The sequence below is a fragment of the Oncorhynchus nerka genome, linkage group LG21 (assembly GCF_034236695.1).
Source record: "Oncorhynchus nerka isolate Pitt River linkage group LG21, Oner_Uvic_2.0, whole genome shotgun sequence".
Classification (NCBI taxonomy): Eukaryota; Metazoa; Chordata; class Actinopteri; order Salmoniformes; family Salmonidae; genus Oncorhynchus; species Oncorhynchus nerka.
Genome location: NC_088416.1, coordinates 25,116,377 through 25,134,300, shown reverse-complemented (window position 1 = coordinate 25,134,300; position 17,924 = coordinate 25,116,377). Strand labels below are relative to the sequence as shown.

The 17,924-nt window shown below is 43.2% G+C and overlaps 2 protein-coding genes, 4 non-coding genes and 1 pseudogene across 9 annotated transcripts in view; 1 reads left to right on the top strand and 6 right to left on the bottom strand.

Moving 5' to 3' along the window:
* Window positions 1–4: 4 nt before the first annotated feature.
* Window positions 5–88, bottom strand: LOC115104430 (small nucleolar RNA SNORD35). Its single transcript, XR_003859734.1, has one exon. It is a non-coding gene; the product is annotated as a small nucleolar RNA SNORD35 (small nucleolar RNA).
* A 160-nt stretch (window positions 89–248) lies between these two features.
* On the bottom strand, window positions 249–3,258 carry LOC115104163 (small ribosomal subunit protein uS17-like; annotated as a pseudogene).
* Window positions 485–567, bottom strand: LOC115104427 (small nucleolar RNA SNORD35). The gene has a single exon (XR_003859731.1). It is a non-coding gene; the product is annotated as a small nucleolar RNA SNORD35 (small nucleolar RNA).
* On the bottom strand, window positions 1,233–1,314 carry LOC115104431 (small nucleolar RNA SNORD35). The gene has a single exon (XR_003859735.1). It is a non-coding gene; the product is annotated as a small nucleolar RNA SNORD35 (small nucleolar RNA).
* LOC115104433 (small nucleolar RNA SNORD35) lies at window positions 1,674–1,757 on the bottom strand. Its single transcript, XR_003859737.1, has one exon. It is a non-coding gene; the product is annotated as a small nucleolar RNA SNORD35 (small nucleolar RNA).
* A 53-nt stretch (window positions 3,259–3,311) lies between the features above and the next one.
* On the top strand, window positions 3,312–10,766 carry LOC115104161 (apoptosis regulator BAX-like). The gene is made up of 6 exons (XM_029625410.2): window positions 3,312–3,601; window positions 6,868–6,916; window positions 8,830–8,994; window positions 9,096–9,231; window positions 9,455–9,559; window positions 9,668–10,766. Exons 1-6 carry the CDS (start codon window positions 3,571–3,573, stop codon window positions 9,764–9,766), a joined length of 585 nt encoding a protein of 194 aa, XP_029481270.1. The 5' UTR covers window positions 3,312–3,570; the 3' UTR covers window positions 9,767–10,766.
* Window positions 10,767–10,925: 159 nt separating this feature from the next.
* The window catches only part of LOC115104159 (mitogen-activated protein kinase kinase kinase 14-like), a 32,873-nt gene continuing 25,874 nt past the window's right edge, over window positions 10,926–17,924 (bottom strand). For 3 of the 4 annotated variants that reach the window (XM_029625405.2, XM_065006465.1, XM_029625404.2), the window contains 12 exons: window positions 17,287–17,667; window positions 17,043–17,177; window positions 16,817–16,946; window positions 15,481–15,609; window positions 14,046–14,153; window positions 13,769–13,929; window positions 13,473–13,623; window positions 13,071–13,391; window positions 12,813–12,925; window positions 12,502–12,643; window positions 12,217–12,317; window positions 10,926–12,068 (listed from right to left, as the gene is read on the bottom strand). In XM_029625405.2, the coding sequence (XP_029481265.2) occupies window positions 11,904–12,068; window positions 12,217–12,317; window positions 12,502–12,643; window positions 12,813–12,925; window positions 13,071–13,391; window positions 13,473–13,623; window positions 13,769–13,929; window positions 14,046–14,153; window positions 15,481–15,609; window positions 16,817–16,946; window positions 17,043–17,177; window positions 17,287–17,667 (2,037 nt within the window). In that variant the 3' untranslated portion in view covers window positions 10,926–11,903. The remainder of the gene's footprint in view (window positions 12,069–12,216; window positions 12,318–12,501; window positions 12,644–12,812; window positions 12,926–13,070; window positions 13,392–13,472; window positions 13,624–13,768; window positions 13,930–14,045; window positions 14,154–15,480; window positions 15,610–16,816; window positions 16,947–17,042; window positions 17,178–17,286; window positions 17,668–17,924) is intronic. The other variant, XM_065006466.1, reaches the window with a different exon arrangement.

Here is a 17,924-nt window from a genome sequence, read left to right as displayed (position 1 = left end):
TATAACAACTGCATCAGTGTTGCCATTAGGCAGTGTCATCAGAGCCACATGGGCTTGGAAGACCATCGTGAGAAAAACATCATTTGCAGCCAACATCAAATCTGATTTAATAGAACTGCAACAGTGAGTGACAGCCATCCTTGCAGTAGGAAAGGCACAATCAGCCAATTATTGGATACAGCCTGGCGAGAAAAAACACATGCAAGGAAGAGAGGTTGAAAAGGCTCAATGGTATGACAGAGATCCTCTTACCTGAAGGCAGGTGAGAGATGGACCGACATGTTCTTGTGCCTCTTCTCAAAGCGGTTGTATTTGCGGATGTAATGCAGGTAGTCACCTCTGACGATGGTCCTCTGCATCTTCATCTTGGTCACCACACCTGAAAAGGCAGAATCAGGTCAATGTGTGGTCAATCTTAGAATACATCTAAGCACTGATCTAGGGATAGGAGTAGACCGTTGAATAGGGTGAGCAGGGGGTTTGGGTCGTTGCATCAGTAATGCCATAAGGCATTGTCGTCATAACCAGAAGGCTTGGAAGACCATCGTGAGAAAAACATCATTTGCAGTAAAGTGAGAACAAAAGCTAACTGTTTTACATCCAAACCAAAAACAATAAACAGCAAGGAAATGTAAAGACTAACCGGAGAGGATACGACCACGGATGGAGACATTTCCAGTGAAGGGGCATTTCTTGTCAATGTAAATGCCATCAATAGCCTGTAGAAACAAAATGATTGTTAGGTTCTCTGCAAATCTGGCTGGTCTCAGACGATGGTTACATGTGGTCTGCAGTTGAGGATGGTTAGACGTATTGCCAAATTCCCTACAATTGGAGGCAGCTTATGGTAGAGAAATTAACATTCCATTTTCTTGCAAAAGCTCTGATGGACATTCCTGCAGTCAGCATGCCAATTGCAAGCTCCCTCAATTTGAGACATCTGTGGCATTGTGTGACAACTTCATATTTTAGTGTCGCCTTTAATTGTGCACAGCACAAGGTGCACCTATGCAATGATCATGCTGTTTAATCAGCTTCTTGATATGCCACGGGTGGATGGATTATCTTCGCAAAGGAGAAATCCTTTGATTTAAACAAGTTTAAACATTTTCTAGAAATAAGCTTTTTGTGCATATGGAACATTTCTGGGATCTTTTATTTCCACTCGTGAAACATGGGACCAACAGGTTACATCTATATTTTTGTTCAGTATGGATGCCAAAAGCCCTCCTATAACTGCATCAGTGTTGCCATTAGGCAGTGTCGTCAGAGCCTCAGGCTTGGAAGACCATCGTGAGAAAAACATCATTTGCAGCTTGCAAAGAGCAGTTAACCATACAAGCTAATTGACTACAAGAGACAAGGCTGTATTCCAAAGACAATTCAACAAATTAATCATACTGCCCATAAGGAGCACAATTGTAGTTTTAGGATAGTTTAGGTCGTTGGGTAAGTTACCTCTCTTGGGGTTTTGAAGCCTAGCCCAAAGCGCTTGTGGTAGCTTCTCCTTGCCACCTTCACCAACCAGAACACGCTTCTTGTTCTGGAAGATGGTTGGCTGCTTCTGATAAGCCCTCTCCGTCTGTGGGGAAAATACATAACACCAGGTCAAAAACCGATCTACGCAGAGTAACAACGTCACTCCATCATGGAGCTGAAAAGACCCTTCAAGTTACACTGCATCAGTGTTGCCATTAGGCAGTGTCGTCAGAACCTCATAGGCTAGGAAGACCATCGTGAGAAAAACATAATTTGCAGGTAAATCAATGTGCATTTTGAAATAGACCTGACTATAGAGAAGCAGTGATCGGATAGGATGTACTAGCAAGACTTACTATCTATGAAGCTGACCATAATGAAAGTTAAGAAAAGTCAGAGCTAGCTATAATCAAAAGCATAGCAAAATAACTTGGTAGCTAAAAACAATAGCCGTATAAAGTCCATGACATTTGGAATCCACAAGTTGAGAAAGTAGACAGCTGAGTTTAGCCAGCCAGCCAATATAGCGTAAAAACTAACCTATGGGCTATAGGCTTTATCAGTACCTTAACTTGTGGGCCCGTGGCAGTATTTGGTATTTCGGATGACTGACGTGCCCAAAGTAAACTGCCTGTTACTCAGGCCCAGAAGCTAGAATAGAAAACACTGACGTTTCCAAAACTGTTAAAATAATGTCTGAGTATAAACACAACTGATATAGCAGGCAAAAACCCAAGGAGAATCCATCTGGGAATATCTTTTTATTTTGAGCTCACCACTCATAATGGCTGCCTATGGGAATATCAAAATACCTTCCAGATTGCAGTTCCTAAGGCCTCCAGTAGATGTCAGTCTTTAGAAAGAGTTCCAGGCTTGTTTTTTGAAAAAAATTAGCTAGAATTTGTAGTTTTCCTAAGTATTTATTTACATATTAGGGTACCTGAGGATTGATTAGAAACGCTGTCTGAGTTGTTTGGAAGAAGTTTATTGGTAACCTTTGTGACTCATTTGTATACATTTTGAACAAAGGAAACAGGTGGCTTACTGAATCGAACATAAGTACCATTTGTTATGTAGCTGGGACCGTCGGGATTGAAAAAATAGGAAGATCTTCAAGGGAAGTGATTTATTTTAAAGCCATTTATTTCTGACTTTAGTGACGCCTCTGCTTGGTTGGAAAATGTTTAATGCTTTTGTAAGTGGGGCGATGTCCTAAAATAATCACATGGTATGCTTTTCCCGTAAATACTTTTTGAAATCTGACAAAACGGATGGATTAACATTAACATCTTTTAAATGATGTAAGGCACTTGTATTTTTATGAATGTTTAATGCTAAGATGTTGTATTCGGCGTGCTCCGATTTAACCGGATGTTGTCGAATTTGATCCCGGTAACGAGATTTCCGCTCGAAGAGGACTGTGCTCCTTGCGCATACATTTATCTAGCAATGACATGTTTTAGTTATTAACTCTGCCATAAATCAGTATACTTCGATTATAAACTACAGATGAAGCATACGCCCAATGCTGTAAAGGCCAAGTTAGCAAACGTCCTAGCTGGATCTCCGACAACGCGATCCACACAGCACCGGGCCTGGAACCATAAAACAATTAAGGGCCCAGTCTACTTTGAGATTTCAATCGCATGCTTTTCCGCTTAACTGAGGCTACTTATTGTACGCCATGATACCTTTTTTCTATTAAAAAAAAAGCACATTAATTTCGCCACGCTGTTTTGCTGAACGTACTTGTGCGTCCGCCATCTTTGCCAGCCGAGTCGTAAAGAGAACTAAGCATGCGCGTGACGGACAGAAGTCAGAAAGGACCGGATATGACGTTTAAGAAAGGGCACGGCAGAAGCGGAACGTTGGATTCCATTTGTGTCAAAATATTTGTATTCATTGCTAATTAAACTTGCTGTAATTTAAGTATTTTGTAAATTGACTACACATAAATATTATTGGCCTTCTACATAGTGCTTTTGCAAGCTGGAATTCGTGAACGAGCATAACGAAGCCACTCCTCTGGTACTGTAAACATATGTCACATGACTGCAGGCGGACGCAGACTCAAAGTAATCTTAGTACAAGATGGCAGCGCTGTCGGGAGGAGGCGATTCAGGTAAGTGACATGACTGATAAACACAATCGATACGGAACCGTGGTACTGATATCGTAATTATCGTGAGCCGGAACGAAAATAATTTGTCACGATTTACCTTACTTGTTAAATAATTGATTTTTGTTGTTGGTTGGACCTAGCCGCGTCGAGCTAGCCAGTCAACGAACTAACATAACACCCATCCATCCCATCTCTGAAACATGCCCGTACACATGACTGGGTAAGGTAGCTACCTAGGAAAGCTACATTATTGTTATCTAGCTGTTCAACTGGGGGAAAAGTGTTACAGTTAACTTGTTTCCTTTTCTCATCAAGCTAGCTTGTAAGCCTGTATGTGATAAACAGTTCATTGGTATTTACATATACAGCCCAAACATTTGTTTTGGATATTCGGTTTTCACTCGTCAATAGCTATTGAACCAAGCATGCCATGACATGGAGTATTGTAACGTTATATTCTTAATCAGGGGAGGATGGAGAGCAATCGACGACTTTTTTGTGTGTAAATCTTACATCTTTTTGAAGATTGTAATCTGAACAGAATTTGAAATTCATACAGAAAATGCTCTGGATTATTATCCATCCTAAATCTGATTTAGAACATTTTAATTGTCATGGCATGCTTGGTTCAATAGCTATTGACGAGTAAAGCAAATATCCTATATAAAACAACCTTTACCTTGGTACTGAACCATATACACTTGAAGTCGGAAGTTTACATACACTTATGTTGGAGTCATTAAAAGTTGTTTTTCAACCACTCCCCAAATTTCTTGTTAACAAACTATAGTTTACAGACAGATTATTTCACGTATAATTCACTGTATCACAATTCCAGTGGGTCAGAAGTTTACATACACTAACTTGACTGTTCCTTTAAACAGCTTGGAAAATTCCAGAAAATGATGTCATGGCTTTAGAAGCTTCTGATAGGCTAGTTGACATCATTTGATTCAATTGGCGGTGTACCGTGGATGTATTTTAAGGTCTACTTTCAAACTCAGTGCCTCTTTGTTTGGCATTATGGGAAAATCAAAAGAAATCAGCCAAGACTTCAGAGAAAACAATTGGAGAACCCCACAAGTCTGGTTCAGCCTTGGGAGCAATTTCCAAACACCTGAAGGTACGACGTTCATCTGTATAAAGTATAAACTGTATAAAGTATAAACACCATGGGACCACACCGCTGTCATACCGTTCAGGAAGGAGTCTCGTTCTGTCTCCTAGAGATGAACGTACTTTGGTGTGAAAAGTGCAAATCAATCTCAGAACAACAGCAAAGGACCTTGTGAAGATGCTGGAGGAAACGGGTACAAAAGTATATTTTTCCACAGTAAAACAAGTACTATATTGACATAACCTGGAAGTCCGCTCAGCAAGGAAGAAGCCACTGCTCCAAAACCGCCATTAAAAAATGGTTTGCAACCGCACATGGGGACGAAGATTGTAATGTTGGAGAAATGTCCTCTGGTTTGATGAAACAAAAATAGAACTGTTTGGCCATAATGAACATTGTTATGTTTGGAGGAAAAAGGGGGAGGCTTGCAAGCTTAAGAACACCATCCCAACCGTGAAGCATGGGGGTGGTAGCATCTTGGTGTGGGGGTGCTTTGCTGCAGGAGGGACTGGTGCACTTCACAAAATAGATGGCATCATGATGAGGTAAAATTATGTGGATATGTTGAAGCAACATCTCAAGCCATCAGTCAGGAAGTTAAAGCTTGGTCGCAAATGGGTCTTCCAAATTGACATTGACCCCAAGCATTTTTTTTCACCTTTATTTAACCATGTAGGCAAGATGAGAACAAGTTCTCATTTACAAGCATACTCCCAAAGTTGTGACAAAATGGCTTAAGGACAACAAATTCAAGGTATTGGAGTGGCCATCACAAAGCCCTGACCTCAATCCCATAGAAAATGTGTGGGCAGAAGTGAAAAAGCGTGTGCGAGCATGGAGGCCTACAAACCTGACTCAGTTATACCAGCTCTGTCAGGAGGAATGGGCCAAAATTCACTTTACTTATTGTGGGAAGTTTGTGGAAGGCTACCCAAAACTTTTGATCCAAGTTAAACAATTTGAAGGCATTGGGAATGAGATGAAAGAAATAAAAACTGAAATAAATGATTCTCTGTACTATTATTCTGACGTTTCACATTCTTAAAATATAGTGGTGATCCTAACTGACCTAAGAGATTGAATTTTAATCTAGGATTACATGTCAGAAATTGTGAAAAACCGAGTTTAAATGTATTTGACTAAGGTGTATGTAAACTTCTGACTTCAACTGTACCTACCAGCTCTCTAAAAAGTTTGTTAAACAACACTTTCCTGGAGATATTTTGTCTCAAATCTCGAGCAGGTGAAGGACAAACCACACAGACAATCGGTATAGTAAGTTTAAATTAAAGTTTATTCAACATTCTGGAAAGGAATATTTACATGATTTTGCAGGCATTTGTTTCAGGCTGTATATACCAATTAATTGTGTATTACAGACTGATTAGTCAGATTAGTATGTGAGTGCTAGCTAGCTGTGTTTAATTAGCATTTGAGCAATTTAGCAGACGAGCTCATCCAGAATGATTTACAGTTAGTGCACTTATATCATAGGAAAGTACATTTCTCCCTCTAAAGTAGGGGGAGTGCTGTGCGATTATTTAAGATACTCTTTAAAGGGTTAGGGTTTCCAGAAGATGGGCAGGGGGAAGCTGGTTCCACCATTAGGGTGCTAGGACACAGAAGTGCTTGGACTGGGTTGAGTGGGAGCTGCCCTCCTGTAGGGGTGGGAGGGCCAGATGTGGCAGTCTGAGTCTTTGTACTTAATTGTTGTCATTCCAGAAACATCAAAGACAACTAGCCTAACTGCAGTACATCTTGGACCAGTCCAGCTGTTACTAATGTCAGCTGACAAGTCAACTTCTGAAAATGAGCCAGCTGGTGTTTTAACTGTTTTGCATGAATTAATGTCACACTGAACTGGTCATGAGACATGCATACTTCAGTAGCTACTTGTTCAAGAATATCTTTGTGTCACATTTCAAACATGTTTAGAACATTACATCATATTTTATGACGGCCCAGTTTCGATTTGACAGACACGCATACATTAGCCCGGCTGACGCTACCCACATGACTCAGTCAGGAGGACTTCAAGAATTCAGTATTTGCCAGACTACCCACACATAGGCATGGTCTTAAATTGCCTCTACCTGCCCTTGGTTTATGTCCTGGTAGTACTGACTCCAGTGCTGCTTTGTGTTCTCAGGTAATGGAACTGATCAGGTACTAGAACTGGGAAGAACATTACTGACAGAGTGAGTATACTTTCATGTTTACTCTTCAATTAGATCTTTATTCACATTTGTCTGATTTAATCAGGCTGTAATACACCATTTAATTGGTAGATATAGCCTGAAACATTGGAGTGCCAAATTGTGTAAATGTTCCTTACAAGCCAGAATGTTGAATCAATTTTCATTGATACTTGCATTACCGGTTGTCTGTGCGGTTTGTCCTTCAGACGCTCGAAATTTGAGACAAAATTTCCACAGGGAAATATTGTTTACCAGACTTTTTAGAGATCTGCAAGGTATATGGTTCTGGTGTGTATTTTCATTCTACTGACATAGGTACACTTCAACTGCGAGAGACTGAATCTAAAACAAAAATCACGTATGATTTTTAAGTAATTAATTTGCATTTATTGCAAGACATAAGTATTTGATCACCTACCAACCAGTAAGAATTCCGGCTCTCACAGACCTGTTAGTTTTTCTTGATTGAGTGTTTTTTCTTTAAGAAGCCCTCCTGTTCTCCACTCATTACCTGTATTAACTGCACCTGTTTGAACTCGTTACCTGTATAAAAGACACCTGTCCACACACTCAATGAAACAGACGCTAACCTCTCCACAATGGCCAAGACCAGAGAGCTGTGTAAGGACATCAGGGATAAAATTGGAGAACTGCACAAGGCTGGGATGGGCTACAGGACAATAGGCAAGCAGCTTGGTGAGAAGGCAACAACTGTTGGCGCAATTATCAGAAAATGGAAGTTCAAGATGATGGTCAATCACCCTCAGTCTGGGGCTCCATGCAAGATCTCACCTCGTGGGCGATCAATGATCATGAGGAAGGTGAGGGATCAGCCCAGAACTACACGGCAGGACCTGGTCAATGACCTGAAGAGAGCTGGGACCACAGTCTCAAAGAAAACCATTAGTAACACACTACGCAGTCATGGATTCAAATCCTACAGCGCACGCAAGGTCCCCCTGCTCAAGCCAGCGCATGTCCAGGCCCATCTGAAGTGTGCCAATGACCATCTGGATGATCCAGAGGAGGAATGGGAGAAGGTCATGTGGTCTGATGAGACAAAAATAGAGCTTTTTGGTCTAAACTCCACTCGCCCTGTTTGGAGGAAGAAGAAGGATGAGTACAACCCCAAGAACACCATCCCAACCGTGAAGCATGGAGGTGGAAACATCATTCTTTGGGGATGCTTTTCTGCAAAGGGGACAGGACGACTGCACCGTATTCAGGGGAGGATGGATGGGGCCATGTATCGCGAGATCTTGTCCAACAACCTCCTTCCCTTAGTAAGAGCATTGAAGATGGGTCGTGGCTGGGTCTTCCTGCATAACAATGACCCAAAACACACAGCCAGGGCAACTAAGGAGTGGCTCCGTAAGAAGCATCTCATGGTCCGGAAGTGGCCTAGGCAGTCTCCAGACCTGAACCCAATAGATAATCTTTGGAGGAAGCTGAAAGTCCGTATTTCCCAGCGACAGCCCCGAAACCTGAAGGATCTGGAGAAGGTCTGTATGGAGGAGTGGGCCAAAATCCCTGCTGCAGTGTGTGCAAACCTGGTCAAGAACTACAGGAAACGTATGATCTCTGTAATTGCAAACAAAGGTTTCTGTACCAAATATTAAGTTCTGCTTTTCTGATGTATCAAATACTTATGTCATGCAATAAAATGCAAATTAATTACTTAAAAATCAATGTGGATTTTTGTTTTATAATTCCGTCTCTCACAGTTGAAGTGTACCTATGATAAAAAATTAGACCTCTACATGCTTTGTAAGTAGGAAACACTGCCGATTTTGCAGGTTATCAAATACTTGTTCTCCCCACTATACCAGATTAATTGTTTGTTACAGCCTGATTAATCAGACAAGGATCAAAATATACTGGCTAGTTGTTTACCTGGGACCCTCTCTTCGCAGTTTCATCTACGAGCGGGTTCTTCGCCATGCTGACAGCAGTACTCAGTTGTCAGTGTCACGGACCCAGTTGGGCGGGAGTGAGCTGTGTGACCCCAACCACAAGAAACTGGCCTTGTGCCTGCAGCAGATTGGAGATGAGCTGGATGGCAATACACAACTCCAAAGGTATCTTAAACCAAGGACTTAGAAAGGGACTCCAGCTCTTTGCTTAAATTGACCCCTGGAGTTTGTACAATACTCAGAGAATCTCTTGTTTTCCCCTTCAGTATGTTAAATGATACTGCACTCCAGCCCAGCCATGATGTTTTTATGAGAGTGGCCCGTGAGATCTTCTCTGATGGAAAGTTCAACTGGGGCAGGGTGGTGGCACTTTTCTACTTTGCCTGTCGGCTGGTCATCAAGGTGAGGATGGAGAGTGGTAGTATTTTATTTAGTTCTCCTTTCTCTCTCTCAATCATTCTCGTGCTCTTGTCCTCTGTTAGACAAAGGAAACAGGGCTCATCTCAGTCGGAATAGAGTCACTTTTGTAAATCGCAGCGCTTGGAATGGAACTGCAATTTACACGCTTTGGGATGAGTTGGCTTCTTCGCTGTGCAATAAGACTGCATCGTCTTTCTCTCCTCAGGCTCTGTTGACCAAGGTCCCCGACATCATCAGAACCATTATCAGCTGGGCTACAGACTACCTGCGGGATCATGTGATCAACTGGATTAGGGATCAAGGTGGCTGGGTAAGGAATCCGTAGATGTGCTTTCTCCACATTGACATGTTTTTTACAGATGTCTTTTTGAAATTGTGGTGATGGTTGAAGACAATGGTGTCTCTTCCTAATTCTTAGGAGGGAATCCGTTCCTACTTTGGCACTCCCACCTGGCAGACCGTGGGGGTGTTCCTCGCTGGAGTTCTTACTACTGTGCTGGTCATCCGCAAGATGTGAGGGGAGGAGAGCCTGAGAGAAGAAAGGACGAAGAGGGGGGGGGGGGGACATAAGACTGGGGGGGAAACTGGGTAGTAGAGGTAGACATGTGGGGGTAAATGGGAACTGTTTCGGGGGAAGGAAAATGTGAGGAAAAATAGTTGGATGGAAAAGCAGCAACGTTTGGACCACTCCTCTTTCCCACCCTCCATCCATCAGTGGCAAAGGATTGAGTCAGATTCAAGGTTTTTCTTGCCTCTATTCCCTACGCTGAAATATGTGAGCAGCTCTTGACCGCACACACAGGAGAGAAGGATGGAAAGAGATGTGTAGAGACTCGGCCAGGGCACATCTTTTAATTAATTTATTTTTTTATTTCTTGTAAACAAACAAGTCGCTGCATGACATTTTGTTGCTTAAGTCTAATGATACCCCCCCAGGTCTTATTAAGCATGAGAATCTCCTATGCTTTCCTCCTGTGCTTTATTTCTGTTGCACTTTTCTTCCATTGAGTCTCCTTTTTCTTATCTGATCATTCTCCCTCCCTCTCTTCATGGTATCTCTTTGCTGGAGTATGCATTTTGGGGTGTGTGTCTGATTATTTACGCGTGATCAACAGATGTTCCAAGTACGTGTGTGTGCGTGCATTTCTACTGCAGACACACAGCACTGTCCTTCTCTCACAGATGTTTACCTCTCTCTCAGCATAGTATTCAAAGTACTGTATTCTATGGTGGGCTATTTAAAAGCAGACCATACCATAATCCTTCACAATCAAATGCTCTTTTTATACACCTTGTTAATGTGTTCAAATAAGGAAACTTTCTTATTTCTTTTAAGTTGTCAGTGCCTTGGTCCTTTTTTCTTTTCTACAATAAATTGCTTTGATATTCACCTTTTTTCACTTTTTCTAATCTTTTGTAAAACTCTTGTCCCCCAAAACAATCTTTTTGCAGTGACATTTGTTTGTTTTTGTATGTTGTAATATGAACATAAAATAAAAACATTTTATGGATTGTGATCCTTATTAAGCTGTGAGAAGATTGTGGGGTGTGAATGAGATTAATTTAAAACTACTGCCTTGCTTGTACCCTAATTCTCAACTGGAAGCATATCTAAACAGTGTCCAGTAGTAGTAGTTGGATTGAATCTTTCCTATTGATCAGCAAATGGATATGAATTACTCCAGAGTACAGCTTTTATTTCATGACATGATTCCATGTTACTGTAAGGTTAACATCTCAGCCCTGTGCACATCTTATTGGCTGAGTGCTGTTGTTGGGTGTGCTCTAGCGAAATCTAGAAAAGGGCTGTCGTTTTTGGTGTATAAAATTATGCTAGGTTTACAGTATTGGACTTTCCATACCTTACTTTGAGAAAAGGCAGTTGTAGCTTATTCACATGAACCATTTTCTCTAAAGAGAATACTAACACCACACGTGTGTGTGTGTGCTCCTGTAATATACAGGGATATCCATTTATAAGAAACGCATGACATTTGTCCCTTTATCCTCTACGGGATTGGTGTCCTGCTAACGTACCTAGAATGACGTAAGTAACATCCAACTATCCAGGGACAAACACTTATATGTGCAGAAACCTTAAATTCTTGTTAATCTAACTGCGCTGTCCGATTTACAGTAGATATTACAGTGAAAAAATACCATTCTATTGTTTGAGATTGCACAACAACAAAACACTTATGGCAACTGGTTTCATACATTCACCTCAGAAGGTAAATAATGTACTTACATTCAGTAATCTTGCTCTGATTTGTCATGAGGGTCCCAGAGATAAAATTGAGCATAGTTTTGTTTGAAAAAATACATTTTTATACTCCAATGTCAGAACTGGGTTCTAGAGTTTGCTGTTAATATTCTCCTACATTAATTTCACATTTCCAAAAACTTCAAAGTGTTTCATTTCAATTGGTATCCAGAATATGCATATCCTTGCTTCAGGTCCCGAGCTACAGGCAGTTAGATTTGGGAATGTCATTTTAGGCAAAAATTGAAAAAAAGGGTACGATTCTTACAAGGATTAGACATAACACACAGTTTGATAAAAAGCTGGATATACTGAGACAGGCGTACAAGAGTGAGTTCACAGTCCTGATGCTTGATGAGACTGCTATCGATGAGTGGGGGGAGTTAATGACTCAGTCACGAGTCTCCAGCACCCCCTCCTTGACCCTCCATCTCCAGGCCTGGCAGTAGTCAGGAGCAGGGACACAGCGGAGCAGGAGGCCAGAGTCCTGCACCTCCTCATCATGGGCCACTGGCTCCCGCTCCTGAGTCTCCATGGTGAACACCCTCTCAGAGATCTAGGGGGGAGAGAGAGACACAGGTGGTGTAAAGAAGGCCTGTGTGTAGTCGCCTGTGAAAAGGACAAGAGCATCCAAATGAATATATGGTTGTGCACGACTTGTCAGGGGAGGCATATTGAAAACTCAACCATGAGTCCTCACTCACCTGGTCGCTGATCCCCGTGGCGATGTGGCCCACCTTCACCCTGCGTTTCTCTCGTATCCGGATGCTTTGCCCATTTACGCCCGTGATGCAGACGTCAACTCCTGAGCCAATCACAGTGCAGAGAAACAGCCAACATGAGTGCACTGCACATGCTTTCTCAGCATGAGTGATATCGCTATGGGAATGAGGTCCTATCCAGTGGGAAACAATATGACATGATCCTCTTATCTAAACATCCTGAGCTGTAGCACCTTCCAGGGTCAGCTAACGAGAGATGTCGCTCACCCTCAAAGCATCGGGGTGGAGACAGGTGGCTTTGGTGAACCAGCCAGTCCATACTGAGAATCTGTCCGTCCGGTTGGCTGTTGTAGGAGAACACACCAGAGCTGAGGTCGTCACCTGGGCTGATGGACCAACGGCCAGAGTCCTGTAGTTAGGGGAGGAGGGGGACAGGGAAAAGAGAGGGAGAACCGTGAATGGGCTGATTAATGTGACCTGAGAGACCCATATATCAACCCACAGAAACACATTACACACTCTACAGCTGTTCATATTATCTAACATGTCAGGTAAGGCAGGCTTATATGGTGGGCTACCTTTCTGTCCCATAAGTCCCTGTTGGAGTAACAGTCACTGCTGCTCAGGCAGGACAGTAGCTGCTCCTGGGTTTCTGCTGAGTGCAGCTGAGACAGACTGGTCAGGTAGAACTCTGCAGACGAACAGAAGAGGAGCGGTAAGAACAGAGGAGTTGACTTGAGTTGATATAGACACACATAGATATACATCAAGTAAAATGAACTTAGATACACAGACTTACAGATAGCAAACACACAGAATGTTTCAACAACCCTTACCTCTCTCCAGCTTGCGCAGTTCAAGCTCCGATACGTTGGAGGTGACGTCGGCCATCTTGGGATTTTGCCATTCATGGAGTTGTGTCAGTAGAGAGCGAGGTGAGGCTGTCTCCTCTGTGTCTGCCTCACTGCCTTCCTCCTCCTCATCATTGTTCAGCTCCCTGCTCCCTGGGTTCATGGATTCCAGCCATAGCTCAGGGCTCTCCTCAGAGCAGGTGTCTCTGCTAAAGGGTGGCCAGGGCTGGCTAGATTGGCTGGGGCTGTCATCTATCTGTAGGGGCTCCTTATAGGACCCTCTAATGGGGCTGCTGAGTCCTCCCACTAAAGACACACAGTAGGTTAGTTAGTCAGTTATAAAATCTAAGGACTGATCTAAAAACAGTGGCGGTGCTACACCCTCACCTTCTCTCAGAGCTCTGGCTGCTCTTCCCTTGAGCTCCGAGGCGGAGGCCCTCTTGGTGGGCTCCTTCTGTAGTCCCACCTTTATGACATCAGCAGTGAAGGGACTGCAATCGGGCGGGATCTCCCTCAGAGGCGGTGGTTCATTGGCTATCTGTAACCATACCCACATGAACAATCAATCCACGACACGAAGATTCAATCCAATCGGAGGCCTAATAATTTTTTTTAAACATCAAAAGCTATATATGTGTCAGACGTCAAGTATGAAGACAGGGTGGTGTTGTGTTGAATGATACCTTGAAGTACAGTGGGCGGGAGTAGTATCGTGTCCAGGGCTGGCAGCCATTGAGCATGTGCAGTAACATGCAGCAGCTGCTCCACACGTCTGCTTTGGCTCCGCGGCAGGTTTCCCCTTTCACAATCTCCGGGGCCATGTGTGTCTCTGTCCCCTTCAGATCTGTTTCCACACACATACACAGAGTATACATTCAGACGTGACAACCAGGTCAAAAACGTGTTTTTGGTGTATCCCCCTTTTTCGTCTAGTGGGGGCTTGAGTTCATATTTTGCTACCTCCTTGGGATGCACTTAAGCTCTGTCCACCGATGTCCATTCTCTCCGATTGTCCAAAGTCACACAGAAAAGTGTCCCTCCCATCCTCTGACAGCAACACATTGTCCGCTGCAACACACACACACACACACACACACACACACACACACACACACACACACGTTAATCTATGGGTATATACTGGATTTGGTTATTGTTGTTCTATAATTCTGGGATGAGACAGCCATATTTAGCAGCACTGTAGCTATGCAGGCGAGGCAAGGTTCTGGTAACCAGGGGGAAAAAAGAGTCAAATCCAAGTCATGTTGGCTATTAAGAAACAGCTGTTGGGGAAGGAATGAATCTGGGGCTTATAGCATAATAGACAGGCAGCAGGTGACTTGGCAAAACCTCCCTGTTGTATCTGTGCCTGTGGTTTGGCATATCTGACACCAGGTGGCATCTGAGCACTGAGCCATGTGGTTCCAACTGTCTATCCTTTGCTCTGTCGCTCTCTCTCTTCCTCTAGTTCTGTCTCTCCCTCTCTCTGGCTGGCGAGCACATGCGCCCTCTAAAGAGTAGCGGTGAGTCACGCTGTGGGAAATTCCCGGCTTGGCGCGTTCTCAGCCTGTGGTGCTTTGGTTTCACAACACAGGTGCGGGAGATCAAGACACGATCTGCGACTCTTGTGTTCCACATAACAACTGCAAAAACAGCAGAGAAACAACTTACTCTCACCAAGGCAACATATGAATCAAAATATGAATATCCTGAACATCTGCTTCTTCTATTCCTCTTTACATGTCAACTGCCTGCGGCTATGGAACCCTGACCTGTTCACCGAATGTGCCATCTGTTCCAGACCTGCTGTTTTCAACTCTTTAGAGACAGCAGGAGTGGTAGAGATACTCTTAATGATCGGCTATGAAAAGCCAACTGACATTTACTCCTGAGGTGCTGACTTGCTGCACCCTTGACAACCCCTGTGATTATTATTATTTGACCATGCTGGTCATTTATGAACATTTGAACATCTTGGCCATGTTCTATTATAATTTCCACCCGGCACAGCCAGAAGAGGACTGGCCACCCCTCATAGCCTGGTTCCTCTCTAGGTTTCTTCCTAGGTTCTGGCCTTTCTAGGGAGTTTTTCCTAGCCACCGTGCTTCTACACCTGCATTGCTTGCTGTTTGGGGTTTTAGGCTGGGTTTCTGTACAGCACTTTGTGATATCAGCTGTCAGCTGATGTAAGAAGGGCTATATAAATCCATTTGATTTGATTAGACAAGTCTTGTAGTTACTGTTTTAATATCTGCCATAATCAAACCTAGTTTGAAAATGCCTAGTAAGAGTCAGTGTATGTGCCCAGGCATTCAGTTACCGTGTGTTTTATGAACCTTCTGCTGTGGTTTTGTTCATAAGTCAGCCATTTTCATTATCTCATGTCTCGGCCTACCCTTTATGTCCAGATGCAGCACTCGTCTCTTCAGCAAGTGTTCCAGCGCCTCAAGGACCTGACAGTGGTAGTGCAGGGCCAGGTCCTCAGGTAGCCGACCCCTCTCTTTAATAAGCTGACCCACAGAGCCTAGAAGCAGATAATAGAGAAGAGGGCAGGAGGGGTCAGTGGGTGATGGAAAATCACCTCAAAATCATAGCAGTGATTTGAGGCATCCTTCGAGAAACTCTTAACAGAGGTGTCTAGGGTCATTAAATATTGTGTGGATGAAGGGCGGGTGGGTAGTGGGCGGGCGGGTTGAATAATGAGAAACAATACATGTAAAAAATCCATAAATGTATAATTCCTGCGCAATCTATATCTATAGGCTACATTGAGGTTGTTCTTGAATTATTTTATGCTATCATGCATTAGTGCATAAAGAGGACTTCAAATAGGGAAGTTCAAGGGAACTGTAGCCTACTGTTCCGATGGGTTTAATGGTCTATAACCTCACATAGCCTTAATATTAACTCCTGCAAAATTAAGGATTTCTTGCAGTAAAATGATACACCAAATGTAGGCAAAATTCTGACTCAGGAACAGGAGTAGAGAAATATGATTTCTTTCTTTCAGCATCTTGAGAGAATGCAAATGCTCAGTTAGTACCTCTACAGATGTTATCTGTCTTTATCAGCATTATAAATGCTGATAGTATTTCAACCACGTAAAATATGCATCCAAGCCAAACTGAAATCTTATCAGAAAATTGTTGGGTTGTTTTCACAGCTTTCTACTTCCTTACACCCGGTCGAACTGATGTCATTTGGAAATTTAGCACAGAAAATCGTTCTCCTTTAAATTATTTTTTGGTCTCTAAACATTTTTGCTCCACGAAAGAAGATGACAGAGAAAAACTCTACCGATGTCAACTAGATTAAAGCATTCATTCTATTGATTTATGACAATCTGGTGAGCAGGGGTTCATTTAGTCTTTGAGGGCAACATATAATGACAGAAGAGAAGCTGCATGTATCTAATTATAGTTGACTAACAAATAGTCTACCAAAATGTCTGAAATTATAAGCTGAAACATATCTAAAATCAGGAGAAAATCTGCACCCCTTGCCAAAAAAATAATTATATCGTCTTTGACTGTAGCCCACAGCATTTTTCTATATTATAGCGGGTTAGGGTCAGGTGCAGGCCTCAGATTGTCACTTTATCACATATAGTCTTGTGGTTGCGGATGGGTTATTAGCTATTGCGGGTGGGTGAGGGTGAACAAACAGCTGAACAACCAACTCGCGTCTAGGTCACTGCCTGAGATCGAGGCACAGTATAGTGTATAGCTCACCAGCTTTGAGGTCCATGAAGAGGACGACGTAGGGCCCCTCTCTGATCACTCCGAAGAGTTCCACCACGCGAGGAGACTTCAGGGCACTCCACGTACCCACTTCCTCACTACTAAAACTCTTCAGGAGAATCTGGGAGGAAGGAGAGGGAGAAGAGAGTTCAATAGTTATCAATAGTGAGAGATAACACACAGATAATGTATACACATAGTGTAAGTGCTGTTGTACCTTTTTGGCGCCAAATCTGAAGTGTGTTCTGTTGTCTTGCACACTGTGCACTTCCCCGTATGACCCTGTGTTGATAGACTTGCAGAGGCTGTAGTCCTTCCCCTCCCTGTACTCATAATTCACAGGCTGAATATTCTAATAGGAAATGAGAGAGATCAATTGGCTGAGTTAATAAGGAGGAAACAGAAAAAGCCACAAGTAAACAACCGCATTTATCGACAACTACTGCAGTCTGGAAAGTTACCTTATTGAAGATCAGGCCCTCGTTGGTGTCAGTCTCTGAGACTTCTCCCTCCTTCTCCCTGACATCTCTTTCCACGTCTTTGCAGAAGGGACCTGCGTAGCATCGGTCCTCCTGACTGACACTGCCCCTGAGCCCTGCTAGGGCTAATGAACAGTCTCCCACACTGCTGAGAGGAGAGTCTGAGTCACTCTCCTGCCCATAGGTGGAAAGGTTGGAGGGGGGGCTAAACACCTGGGGGCCCCAGTAGAGGTGGGAATGGCTGGGGCCCCTGTTGCAGTCCTGGAGGGGGTAAGGGGGGCGTCTTGTGTCATGCGCCTCTAAACTCGGGATACTGCTACTGTATGAAGTGCTGATGTTACTTTGGTGCTCTGAAGCGTCCTGCTAAAGGGGAAAAAGACAAACCCACCACCAGGTGATTAAATGTGACTGTCTGCCAGGAAAGAGCTTTCACCTCCAGGTAATGATACTGACACAGACACCTATCTGTGTGGGTGAGGCTTCAAGACTATGGACACCTGAAAGGAAGCTTTGACAGTCAAGAGTTCTCTGAATCACTTCCTCCCGGTTGGAAAGCTAATGTTTGTGCTAGGATGTTTGCTGATAGAAGCTCAAACACTATATGAGACTGTCTACGGTTC